This window comes from Palaemon carinicauda, chromosome 33 (genome assembly GCF_036898095.1).
Source record: "Palaemon carinicauda isolate YSFRI2023 chromosome 33, ASM3689809v2, whole genome shotgun sequence".
NCBI classification, from domain to species: domain Eukaryota; kingdom Metazoa; phylum Arthropoda; class Malacostraca; order Decapoda; family Palaemonidae; genus Palaemon; species Palaemon carinicauda.
Window position 1 is genome coordinate 70,398,666 of NC_090757.1, and position 13,240 is coordinate 70,411,905.

Here is a 13,240-nt window from a genome sequence, read left to right on the forward strand (position 1 = left end):
TTTTAATCAATTCTCACAATCATCCAACGAGAGTTAGTCTCTTCTATGTTGCAGTTCATTCTCACAATTGTCAAAAAAGATTGAATCTTTTCTCTAATGCCATCCATTCTCACATTTGTCAAACGAGAGTTTGTCTCTTGTATGTTGCTGTTCATTCTCACGATTGTCAAACAAAATTCAGTCTTTTCTATATTGCTAGACATTGTCACAATTGTCAAACGAGATTTAGTCTCTTTTATATTGCTGTCCATTTTAAAAATTGTCAAACGAGATTTAGTCTCTTTTAAATTGTTGTCAATTCTCTCAATTGTCAAACGCAATTTAGTACCCTCTATGTTGCTGTTCTTTCTCACAATTGTCCAACTAGATTTAGTCTCACCTATATTGCAATCCATTTTTATAATGTCAAACAGGATTTAATCTCTTCTATATTAATGTCCATTCTCACAATTTAGAAATAAGATTCATTCTCTTCTATATAGCTGTCCATTTTCACAATTGTGAAAAGAGATTTAGTCTCTTCTATATTGCTGTCCATTCTCACAATTGTCAAATAAGATTTAGTCTCTTCTATATTGCTGTCAATTCTCACAATTATCAAGAGATATTTAGTCTGATCTATATTGGAAACCATTGTCACTATTGTCAGAAGAGATTTGGTCCTTTCTGTGCTGCAATCATTTCTCAAAATTGTCTTGAAGAGATTTGGTCTCTTCTATATTGCAATCTGTTCACATAATTGTCAAACAAGATGTAGTCTTTTCTAGATTGAAATCCATTATTACAATTGTCGAACGAGATTAAATTATCCACTACATTGCTATCCTTTCTCAAAATTGTCAACCGAGATATAGTCTCTTATATATTACTTGGCATTTTCACCATTGTCGAATGAAATCTACTCTTTCCTATATTGCTTTCCATTCTCACTATTGTCAGACGAGATTTAGTCTCTTCTATATTGCTCTTAATTCTCACAATGCCAAACGAGATTTAGTCTCTTCTATATTGTAATCCATTCTCACAATTGTCAAACGAGATTTAATGTCTTCTATACTGCTGTCCATTCTTCTGAAATGAAATTTAGCCTCTCCTATATTACTGTCCATTCTCATAATTATCAATTGATATTTAATCTCTCTTTTATCGCTGTCCACTCTTACAATTGTCAAACGAAATATAATCTCTTCTACGGTGCTGTCCATTCTCAAACTTGTCAAATGAGATTTAGTCTTTTCTATATTGCTCTCCATTCTCATACTTGTCAACAGAGATCTAGTCTCTTCTATATTGCTATACTTTCTTACTATTGTCAAGTGAGATTTAGTGTCTTCTGTATTGCTGTCCATTCTCACAATTGTCAAAAGAGATATAATCTCTTCCATATTGCTGTCCATTCTCAAAATTTTCAAATGAGAATTAGTGTCTTCTATATTGCAGTGCATTTTCACAATTGTCAAACGAGTTTTAGTCTCTTCTATATTGCTCTCCATTCTCACAATTGTCAAGAGAGATATAGTCTTCTATATTGCAGTCCATTCTCACAATTGTCAAATACTATTTAGACTTTCATATTACTGTTCCATCTCACAATTCTCTACAGAAATTTACAGTAGTGTCTACTATATCACTGTACATTCTCACATTTGTCAAACAAGATTTAATCTTTTCTATATTTCTGTCTATTCTCACGAATGTCAAATGAGATTTAGTCTCTTCTATATTGCTGTGATTCTTACAATTGTCAAACGAGTTTTAGTCTCTTCCATATTGCCGTCCATTCTCACAATTGTCAAATAAGATTTAGTCTCTTCTATATTACAATTCTTTCTCACAATTGTCAGACGAGATTTAGTCTCATCTATGTTACGACCTGTGTAGGCCGTAGTTCTGGTTCTTTAAACTTTAATTTTTAAAGGAGTTGTAGGCAGTACATTATTTATGTAACTCGGTGAACTGAGGGAAGACTGAACAAAGACATTGGAAAATCTAACAACATTTATTACAGTACACTTAAACAAATTTAACCTTGCATCAGGAGTAACAAAAAGCTCCTAAGACAAACACCAATGGGTTAAAAAATGACCTGGAGGACTAATATACAGAGTCCAGTAAATACACAAGGTTGACCTATATATAATAATCTTAACCCTAACATAGAAAACTAAACAGATCAAAAGTATGGCTCATATATTAAGCCGGGCCCACAAATAGCAACAAACCACTACCCTATTACTAAACAAAGAGGCATAAGGAAGACAGGAGAAATTAAAAGGCAGAAAACCTTAAAGTTACCTACCTATATACAAACATTAAAGGCTAAACCAAATACCCAATTATAAAACTTAACGCGAGACAGCATACAAATACACATACCACATTAAACTAAATGCATAAATACTTAAATACATTCACATAAAAGAATTATGCTGAGAGTCATAATTTATAGATACATGTACATATCTCAACACTGTATTAACTATCCGTGGAATTACTTATAACAGTACTTATCCATACATGGATTAGACGACAGATAGGGGACGAACGTTCATCAGCATCAGAGGGAGTATCATCAACACCAGGAAAACAGGTTGGGCATATCCATAACGATAATGAAAAGATCGTAACTTTACCTGGATAATGACCCCCTAAGTTCCTCCTAACGGACCCTTGGTCCACAGACAAGCAGCGTAATGGATGTGATGACGCTCTTTGATCACGGCAATAGTACCTCCAACAGTGCCGGGACTGAAAGACAGCACCGTCTTCCTGCAGGATCCTCAGGCGGGGTAATAGCGCAAAGCAAAGGTTGCAAGTGACATATACACTTGCAGGACGTAACAAGCGAGGTGGCTATCGCAGGTGACAACACCCCTGCATACGTGGGCCGTGATCCAAAGAAGTGTACAATTTACCGTGAGTGGCTCAAGGACACCAGCGAAATAATCCTCCAAAGGCACAATTCCTTATGAGGGAATAAAAGGCGTCTACCAAGGGCTGCTGAATTAGGATACACGTCTGTGCTCAAGGTACGGTCCGAACTGTTGATTCCAGGCAGCAGTAATCTCGTCAACGGTTCTCACTAAACACCAAACACTCGGAAAAAACTAATAAAAAAAAGTTAATGGCCATCCACTAATTAACGAAAGGAGGAGGAGAGAAGGTTATCACCGAACTCTTATGAAAAGGGCAGTTAACATTTACTCCTGCCGAAGACCGATTTTATTTATAAACAATGAAATAACCTAATTTAACATAACAATCTATAATGCTGCTTTTTCTCACAATTGTCAAACAAGATTTAGTCTCTTCTATATTGCTGTCCATTCTCACAATTGTAAAATGAGATTTAGTCTCTTCTATATTGCTTTCCCTTCTCAAAATTATCAAACGACATTTTCTCTTTTATATTGCTGTCTATTGTCATCATTGTCAGACAAAATTTATTCTTTTCTATATTGCTGTACATTCTCAAATTTTTTCAAACCAGATTTAGTCTTTTCTATATTGCTGTCCCTTTTCGGAATTTTCAAATGAGATTTATTCTCTTTTATATTGCTCTCAATTCTCACAATTGCCAAACGAGATGTAGTCTCTTCTATATTGTAATTCATTCTCACAATTGTCAAACGAGATTCAGTGTCTTCTATACTGCTGTCCATTCTTGCAATTGTGAAATGAAATTTAGAGTCTTCTTTATTTCTGTTCATTCTCACAGTTGTCAAACGAGATTTAGTCTCTTCTATATTACTGTCCATTCTCATAATTATCAAATGATATTTAATCTCTCTTTTATCGCTGTCCACGCTTACAATTATCAAGGGAAAATTAATCTCTTCTACAGTACTGTCCATTCCCAAACTATATTGCTCTCCATTCTCATACTTGTCAACAGAGATTTAGTCTCTTCTATATTGCTATACCTTCTTACTATTGTCAAGTGAGAATTAGTGTCTTCTATATTACAGTGCATTCTCACAATTGTCAAACGAGTTTTAGTCTCTTCTATATTGCTCTCTATTCTCACAATTGTCAACAGAGATATAGTCTTCTATATTGCAGTCCATTCTCACATTTGGCAAATACTATTTAGACTTTCATATTACTGTTCCTTCCCACAATTCTCTACTGAAATTTAGTGTCTACTATATCACTGTACATTCTCATATTTGTCAAACGAGATTTAATCTCTTCTATATTTCTGTCCATTCTCACAAATATCAAATGAGATTTAGTCTCTTCTATATTGCTGTGCATTCTTACAATTGTCAAACGAGTTTTAGTCTCTTCCATATTGCCGTCCATTCTCACAATTGTCAAATAAGATTTAGTCTCTTCTATATTACAATCCTTTCTTACAATTGTCAGACGAGATTTAGTCTCATCTATAATGCTGCTTTTTCTCGCAATTGTCAAACAAGATTTAGTCTCTTCTATATTGCTGTCCATTCTCACAATTGTAAAATGAGATTTAGTCTCTTCTATATTGCTTTCCCTTCTCAAAATTATCAAACGACATTTTCTCTTTTATATTACAGTCTATTCTCACCATTGTCAGACGAAATTTAGTGTTTTCTATATTGCTGTGCATTCTCAAATTTTTCAAACGAGATTTAGTCTTTTCTATATTGCTGTCCATTTTTGCAATTTTCAAATGAAATTTAGTCTCTTCTATATTGCTCTCAATTCTCACAATTGCCAAACGAGATTTAGTCTCTTCTATATTGTAATTCATTCTTACAATTGTCAAACGAGATTGTGTCTTCTATACTGCTCTCCATTCTTGCAATTGTGAAATGAAATTTAGAGTCTTCTTTATTTCTGTTCATTCTCACAATTGTCAAACGAGATTTAGTCTCTTCTATATTACTGTCCATTCTCATAATTATCAATTGATATTTAATCTCTCTTTTATCGCTGTCCACGCTTACAATTGTCAAACAAAATTTAATCTCTTCTACAGTATTGTCCATTCTCAAACTTGTCAAATGAGATTTAGTTTTTTCTATATTGCTCTCCATTCTTATACTTGTCAACAGAGATTCAGTCTCTTCTATATTGCTCTACCTTCTTACTATTGTCAAGTGAGAATTAGTGTCTTCTATATTACAGTGCATTCTCACAATTGTCAAACGAGTTTTAGTCTCTCCTATATTGCTCTCCATTCTCACAATTGTCAACAGAGATATAGTCTTCTATATTGCAGTCCATTCTCACATTTGTCAAATACTATTTAGACTTTCATATTACTGTTCCTTCTCACAATTCTCTACTGAAATTTAGTGTCTAATATATCACTGTACATTCTCACATTTGTCAAACGAGATTTAATCTCTTCTATATTTCTGTCCATTCTCACAAATATCAAATGAGATTTAGTCTTTGTTATGTATTATTGTAACAATGTACTATATTATTTCAAGTGTTTCAGGTATTGCACAACATTACATCATATTGCATGAATAAGACATGTTATGCTTTGATCATAAGAGTAATGATTTGTTTTGGTATTAGGATTCAAACAATTGTTGGTTACCTCAGATAAGATAGGATTCTTTATGATTTATGCTGGAGTAGGATTTAAGTCTTTTCGGAGCGATGCTCTTTTGTTTAGCAATGTTTTGGTTTGTGAGATTTGTGTAAGACGCTCCATATACTCTTGAGAGTCAGCTGTCACAAAGTGAAGTTCATAATGTAGTCTTTTATACATTAAAGACGTATTTTATTAATACCAACGTATTATTATCCATCAAGCAAATATCAACGAAGATGGGATCAGCTGAGAAATAATTACTAATGATTATACATCTCTGTTCCAGGTAATTATTATGGTTAATAGAACTTCCTACCTAATCATACATACATCATATTTTGGCGACGAGGATGGGATCAGCTGAGAAATAATTACTAATGATTATACATCTCTATTCCAAGTAATTATTATGGTTAATAGAACTTCCTACCTAATCATACATACATCATATTTTGGCGACCGACGTTTGAGGACGACGGACAAGCAGGGAGAAGCAAGCAGGGAGAAGCATTGGAGCCTATGTACAAAGACGGCCAGCACAAGAGAAGGTCTTCTTACATTGGAAATCAAGAGTAAAATCGCCCAATGAAGATTTTACCAGCAGCAGAATAGGAATTTCATCAAATACACAAAAGGGTGAAATTTTAAGTTGGGTAGGTAGGAAGTATACTTGTGACTGCAACTTAACCTACCACAAGGTAAGCAAACAAAATGCCTTTTAACATCGAACCACCTCAAGCTTTCAGCGTCACTGCTGAGCCTAATTCTGTTGCAACACGATGGCAACAGTGGTGTGAGGAATTTAAGATTTATTTAGAAGCATTAGGGAACATGAAGGATGCACAAAAGAAGGCATTATTACTTCATACAGCAGGTAGGGAAGTTCGGGAAGTGTTTAAGACTTTGCAGCCTACAGATGACACAAGTGAAGCTGCAATTAAGGCTCTTACCACATATTTTGCTCCTCAAGTCAATAAATTTTTTGAAAGATACCAGTTTTCAGCGCAAGCTTATCAGAAAGAAAATGAAAGTTTAGATGCATTTGTGACTAGAATAAAGAATTTAGCTGTTTCATGTGAATTTCTAGAGTTAGAGAATGTTATCATAGATCAAGTAATTGCACATTGCACATCAGAAGAGCTAAGAAAGAAATTATTGCAAGATAAAGATTTAACATTAGAAAGGGTATTGATAACAGGCAGAGCTTTAGAAACATCAAATAGGCAAAGTCACATAATGGGTAGTTCTACAAGCAATAGAATGGAAAATTCTAAAATTAATACAGTAGGTTCTAAGTGGAAAACCAATGAGAATCAGAGAAGGAATATGACAAAGCCTAGTCATAGAAAAGTGCATAACACTAATGTTCATAAATATCAGAATCAGGCTTATACACAGAAACAACAGGAAAAACCCAAGTGTTTTAGGTGTGGTAAAACTGATCATCTTGCATACGAAGCAAAGAAATGCCCTGCTACTGGACAGACATGCCAGAATTGCAGAAAGCTAGGTCATTTTGCAACTGCTTGTAGATTTCCTAAACAGTACGCAAAGAAAATAAATGCTACAGTTGATACTATGGGTCAAGAGAATAATGAGGAAAATGTTCATGATAATCAGGTTAGTTCAGAAACTGATTTTGCGTTTCACATAAATTCAGTCAATAAAGGTGCAAAGAAACATATCATGGTAGAAGTAATCATAAATGGTAAACCAATTTTGATGCAAGTTGACACAGCAGCCGATGTATCAATTATGTCTGAGAAAATGGCTAAAGGCATTCCTAATTTGTTATTAGAAGGTACAAATAGAGTTTTGAAAAGTTATAATGGTTTTGATATTCAGGTAATAGGTGCTTCGAACGTAGAAGTACAGTACAAAGAACAGAAATTAGAGAGAATGCCATTAACAGTAGTAAAAGGTAATGGACAAACTTTGCTAGGTTTAGATTGGCTACAGTATTTGAAGTTAGATTGGCCTAGTATTTTGAAGGTTGCAGGTAGACAAGATGAAAACAAAAATGAAATGTCTATGAATGATATCCTATCAGAGTTTCAAGACGTATTTGAAGATAAAATAGGTACAGTAAAGAACGCAAAGGCAATTTTAGTTTTGAAACCTGACAGTTCTCCTAGATTTTTTGCTCCGAGACCAGTACCATATGCATTGAAAAGTGCAGTTGAAACAGAAATCAAGAGATTAGAAAGTGAAGGTTCTTGGGAAAAGGTCACATATTCAGATTGGGCTACACCATTAGTTCCTATTGTGAAGGAAAGTGGACAGGTTAGGTTGTGTGGAGATTACAAAGTAACGTTAAATCCACAACTGCAAGTAGCTCAACATCCCTTACCAAATCCGAAAGACATGTTTGCAACTATGTCAGGATGCAGTGTTTTTTCTAAATTAGATTTAAGACAAGCATTTCAACAGCTTCCCATGGATGAAACTTCACAAGAATTATGTACAGTAAATACATCCTTAGGTTTGTTTAGGCCAAAGAGATTACCTTATGGAGTTGCAAGTAGTCCAGCTATATGGCAACAAACTATGGATAAGATTTTTTCAGGAATGCAAGGAGTATTCATTTTTATAGATGATATTTTAATTGCGGGTAAAGACACAAGAGAACATAGAGAAAGATTGCGAACAGTTCTGAAGAAGTTGAAGGAACATAATATTAGAGTAAATAAGAACAAATGTATTTTAGAAGTTGATTCAGTGGAATACTTAGGTTTTGTAATAAATGGCAAGGGTATTCACAAAACTAAAGAGAAGATTAAAGCTGTACAATCAACAAAAGTGCCAGAAAATGTTAAGGAATTACAATCATTTCTAGGTTTAGTAACATTTTATGGGAATTTCATTCAGAATTTGTCTACAATTGCCCATCCATTGTATAATCTGTTGAATAAGGGTGTAGAATGGAAGTGGACAAAAGAGTGTCAGGAATCTTTTGAAAGAATCAAGCAGGAAATAACATCACCTACATTCTTAGTACATTATCGAATGGATTTACCAGTTAAATTAGTTTGTGATGCATCAAACATAGGTCTAGGTGCAGTATTATCTCATGTAATGCCAGATGGAACAGAAAAACCAATTGCATTCACTTCTAGAGTATTGAACAAGGCAGAAAGGAATTACTCTCAAATAGAAAAGGAAGGTTTAGCATTAGTTTATGGAGTTAAAAAATTCCATATGTATCTTTATGGTAGGAAAAAGTTCACACTTGTTACAGATCATAAACCTTTATTAGCAATATTGGGTCCAAAAGCAAGTTTACCTACGTTGGTAGCTGCAAGACTACAACGTTGGGCAGTTACGTTAGCAGCGTACCACTATGATATAGAATACCGTCCAACATCAAATATGGGTAATGCAGATGCTTTATCCAGATTACCCGTAGACAAAGCTCCAGAAGAGTATGATGACAGTGTTTTATTAATTTCAGTATGTAATGTACCAATAACTGCAAAAGATGTAGCACACAGTACCAAGCAAGACCCAGTACTTAGTAAGGTTTTGGAGAGTTTAATGACAGGTAGGGACTTATGTGGAAAGGAGGAAAATTGTAAACCGTATAAGGATATATGGTATGAACTGAGTGTGACACAAGGAATAGTGATGAGAGGTTCCAGGGTAGTTATTCCTAATTCACTGAGAAATAAGGTTTTGTCTGAAATACATGCTGATCACCAAGGTATTGTAAGATCAAAGTCAATTGCGAGAACTTTTGTATGGTGGCCAGGTGTAGATAAAGATGTGGAATGTTATATAAAGAATTGTATGAATTGTGTTATGCAACAAAACAATCCTCAATTTGCTAGAATGCACCCGTGGGAGTTGCCCAGGTATCCATGGCAAAGAGTGCATATAGATTTTGCAGGTCCTTTTTTGAATTATTTGTTTTTGATAGTAGTAGATGCTTACAGTAAGTGGCCAGAAATTATCCCAATGAAGACGACAACGTCTTACGCCACAATAAAAGAGTTAATGCAAATTTTTTCAACGCATGGTATTCCAGAAAGAATTGTTACAGATAATGGTCCACAATTAACTTCACAAGAGTTTAAAGAATTTTGTAATGTCAATGGTATTAAGCATACATTTTCAGCTACATATCATCCATCTACTAATGGAGAGGCTGAAAGATTTGTCCAAACATTTAAGCACAATATGAAGTGTAGAAGAGCAAATTCAAGTAATATATTTTTGCATGTGTCAAAATTTTTATTGTCTTATAGAACAACGCCGCACAGCACAACAGGCGTGGCACCCTCAAATTTGTTAATGGGAAGGAGGATAAGGTGTAAGTTAGATTTGTTGTATCCAAGTTTGCAAAGTGATTTAGAAGATAAAGGGTATAAACAAATAGCAAAGCTTCCTAATGTAAGACATTTTTTACCTTTGTCTGATGTCATGGTAAGATCGTACAACACTCCAGAGAAGTGGGTACCAGGAGAGATTGTAAGAGAGATAGGAAATTTACATTATGATGTTCGTGTTGGTGATAATGTTGTAAAACGTCATGTTGATCAATTACAGCCGTTAAACAGAAAGACAGTAGAGCATGTGAATGTTAGAGATGAGAAACTTAAAGAAGTTGTTAGATCAAATGAGTCAAGTATTAACCAAGATGGTCCAACATCCAATGTAGATTCAGAACCAATTCATGTACCAGTACAAGATGAGGTTAAAGTGCTTCCTAATAGGATTAACAGAGGAAAGCCCCCTGAGAGATTAGATTTATGAATATTTTTACAATGTCAAGTTAAGGGGGAGGAGACTGTTATGTATTATTGTAACAATGTACTATATTATTTCAAGTGTTTCAGGTATTGCACAACATTACATCATATTGCATGAATAAGACATGTTATGCTTTGATCATAAGAGTAATGATTTGTTTTGGTATTAGGATTCAAACAATTGTTGGTTACCTCAGATAAGATAGGATTCTTTATGATTTATGCTGGAGTAGGATTTAAGTCTTTTCGGAGCGATGCTCTTTTGTTTAACAATGTTTTGGTTTGTGAGATTTGTGTAAGACGCTCCATATACTCTTGAGAGTCAGCTGTCACAAAGTGAAGTTCATAATGTAGTCTTTTATACATTAAAGACGTATTTTATTAATACCAACGTATTATTATCCATCAAGCAAATATCAACGAAGATGGGATCAGCTGAGAAATAATTACTAATGATTATACATCTCTGTTCCAGGTAATTATTATGGTTAATAGAACTTCCTACCTAATCATACATACATCATAGTCTTTTCTATATTTCTGTTCATTCTTACAATTGTCAAACGAGTTTTAGTCTCTTCCATTGCCGTCCATTCTCACAATTGTCAAAGAAGATTTAGTCTCTTCTATATTAAAATCTATTCTCACAATTGTCAGACGAGATTTAGTCTCATCTATAATGCTGCTTTTTTCACAATTGTTAAACAAGATTTAGTCTCTTCTATATTGCTGTCCATTCTCACAATTGTAAAATGAGATTTAGTCTCTTCTATATTGCTTTCCCTTCTCAAAATTATCAAACGACATTTTCTCTTTTATATTGCTGTCTATTCTCATCATTGTCAGACGAAATTTATTCTTTTCTATATTGCTGTGCATTCTCAAATTTTTCAAACGAGATTTAGTCTTTTCTATATTGCTGTCCCTTTTCGGAATTTTCAAATGAGATTTAGTCTCTTTTATATTGCTCTCAATTCTCACAATTGCCAAAAGAGATTTAGTCTCTTCTATATTGTAATTCATTCTCACAATTGTCAAACGAGATTCAGTGTCTTCTATACTGCTGTCCATTCTTGCAATTGTGAAATGAAATTTAGAGTCTTCTTTATTTCTGTTCATTCTCACAATTGTCAAACGAGATTTAGTCTCTTCTATATTACTGTCCATTCTCATAATTATCAAATGATATTTAATCTCTCTTTTATCGCTGTCCACGCTTACAATTATCAAACGAAAATTAATCTCTTCTACAGTACTGTCCATTCTCAAACTTGTCAAATGAGATTTAGTTTTTTCTATGTTGCTCTCCATTCTCATACTAGTCAACAGAGATTTAGTCTCTTCTATATTGCTATACCTTCTTACTATTGTCAAGTGAGAATTAGTGTCTTCTATATTACAGTGCATTCTCACAATTGTCAAACGAGTTTTAGTCTCTTCTATATTGCTCTCTATTCTCACAATTGTCAACAGAGATATAGTCTTCTATATTGCAGTCCATTCTCACATTTTTCAAATACTATTTAGACTTTCATATTACTGTTCCTTCTCACAATTCTCTACTGAAATTTAGTGTCTACTATATCACTGTACATTCTCACATTTGTCAAACGAGATTTAATCTCTTCTATATTTCTGTCCATTCTCACAAATATCAAATGAGATTTAGTCTCTTCTATATTGCTGTGCATTCTTACAATTGTCAAACGAGTTTTAGTCTCTTCCATATTGCCGTCCATTCTCACAATTGTCAAATAAGATTTAATCTCTTCTATATTACAATCCTTTCTTACAATTGTCAGACGAGATTTAGTCTCATCTATAATGCTGCTTTTTCTCGCAATTGTCAAACAAGATTTAGTCTCTTCTATATTGCTGTCCATTCTCACAATTGTAAAATGAGATTTAGTCTCTTCTATATTGCTTTCCCTTCTCAAAATTATCAAACGACATTTTCTCTTTTATATTACTGTCCATTCTCATCATTGTCAGACAAAATTTATTCTTTTCTATATTGCTGTGCATTCTCAAACTTTTCAAACGAGTTTTAATCTTTACTATATTGCTGTCCATTTTCTCAATTTTTAAATGTGATTTAGTCTCTTCTATATTGCTCTCAATTCTCACAATAGCCAAACGAGATTTAGTCTCTTCTATATTGTAATTCATTCTCACAATTGTCAAACGAGATTCAATGTCTTCTATACTGCTCTCCATTCCTGCAATTGTGAAATGAAATTTAGAGTCTTCTTTATTTCTGTTCATTCTCACAATTGTCAAACGAGATTTAGTCTCTTCTATATTACTGTCCATTCTCATAATTATCAATTGATATTTAATCTCTCTTTTATCGCTGTCCACGCTTACAATTGTCAAACGAAATTTAATCTCTTCTACAGTACTGTTATTCTCAAACTTGTCAAATGAGATTTAGTTTTTTTAATATTGCTCTCCATTCTCATACTTGTCAACAGAGATTTAGTCTCTTCTATATTGCTATACCTTCTTACTATTGCCAAGTGAGAATTAGTGACTTCTATATTACAGTGCATTCTCACAATTGTCAACCGAGATTTAATCTCTTCTATATTGCTCTCCATTCTCACAATTGTCAACAGAGATATAGTCTTCTATATTGCAGTCCATTCTCACATTTGTCAAATACTATTTAGACTTTCATATTACTGTTCCTTCTCACAATTCTCTACTGAAATTTAGTGTCTACTATATCACTGTACATTCTCGCATTTGTCAAACGAGATTTAATCTCTTCTATATTTCTGTCCATTCTCACAAATATCAAATGAGATTTAGTCTCTTCTATATTGCTGAGCATTATTACAATTGTCAAATGAGTTTTAGTCTCTTCCATATTGCCGTCCATTCTCACAATTGTCCAATAAGATTTAGTCTCTTCTATATTACAATCCTTTCTCACAATAGTCAGACGAGATTTAGT

At 33.7% G+C, this 13,240-nt stretch overlaps 1 protein-coding gene across 1 annotated transcript; it reads right to left on the bottom strand.

Moving 5' to 3' along the window:
* Window positions 1-11,040: 11,040 nt before the first annotated feature.
* On the bottom strand, window positions 11,041-12,164 carry LOC137626240 (DNA repair protein RAD50-like). The gene is made up of 2 exons (XM_068357313.1): window positions 11,875-12,164; window positions 11,041-11,737 (listed from the first exon to the last, which is right to left on the bottom strand). Exons 1-2 carry the CDS (start codon window positions 12,162-12,164, stop codon window positions 11,041-11,043), a joined length of 987 nt encoding a protein of 328 aa, XP_068213414.1.
* Window positions 12,165-13,240: the final 1,076 nt, after the last annotated feature.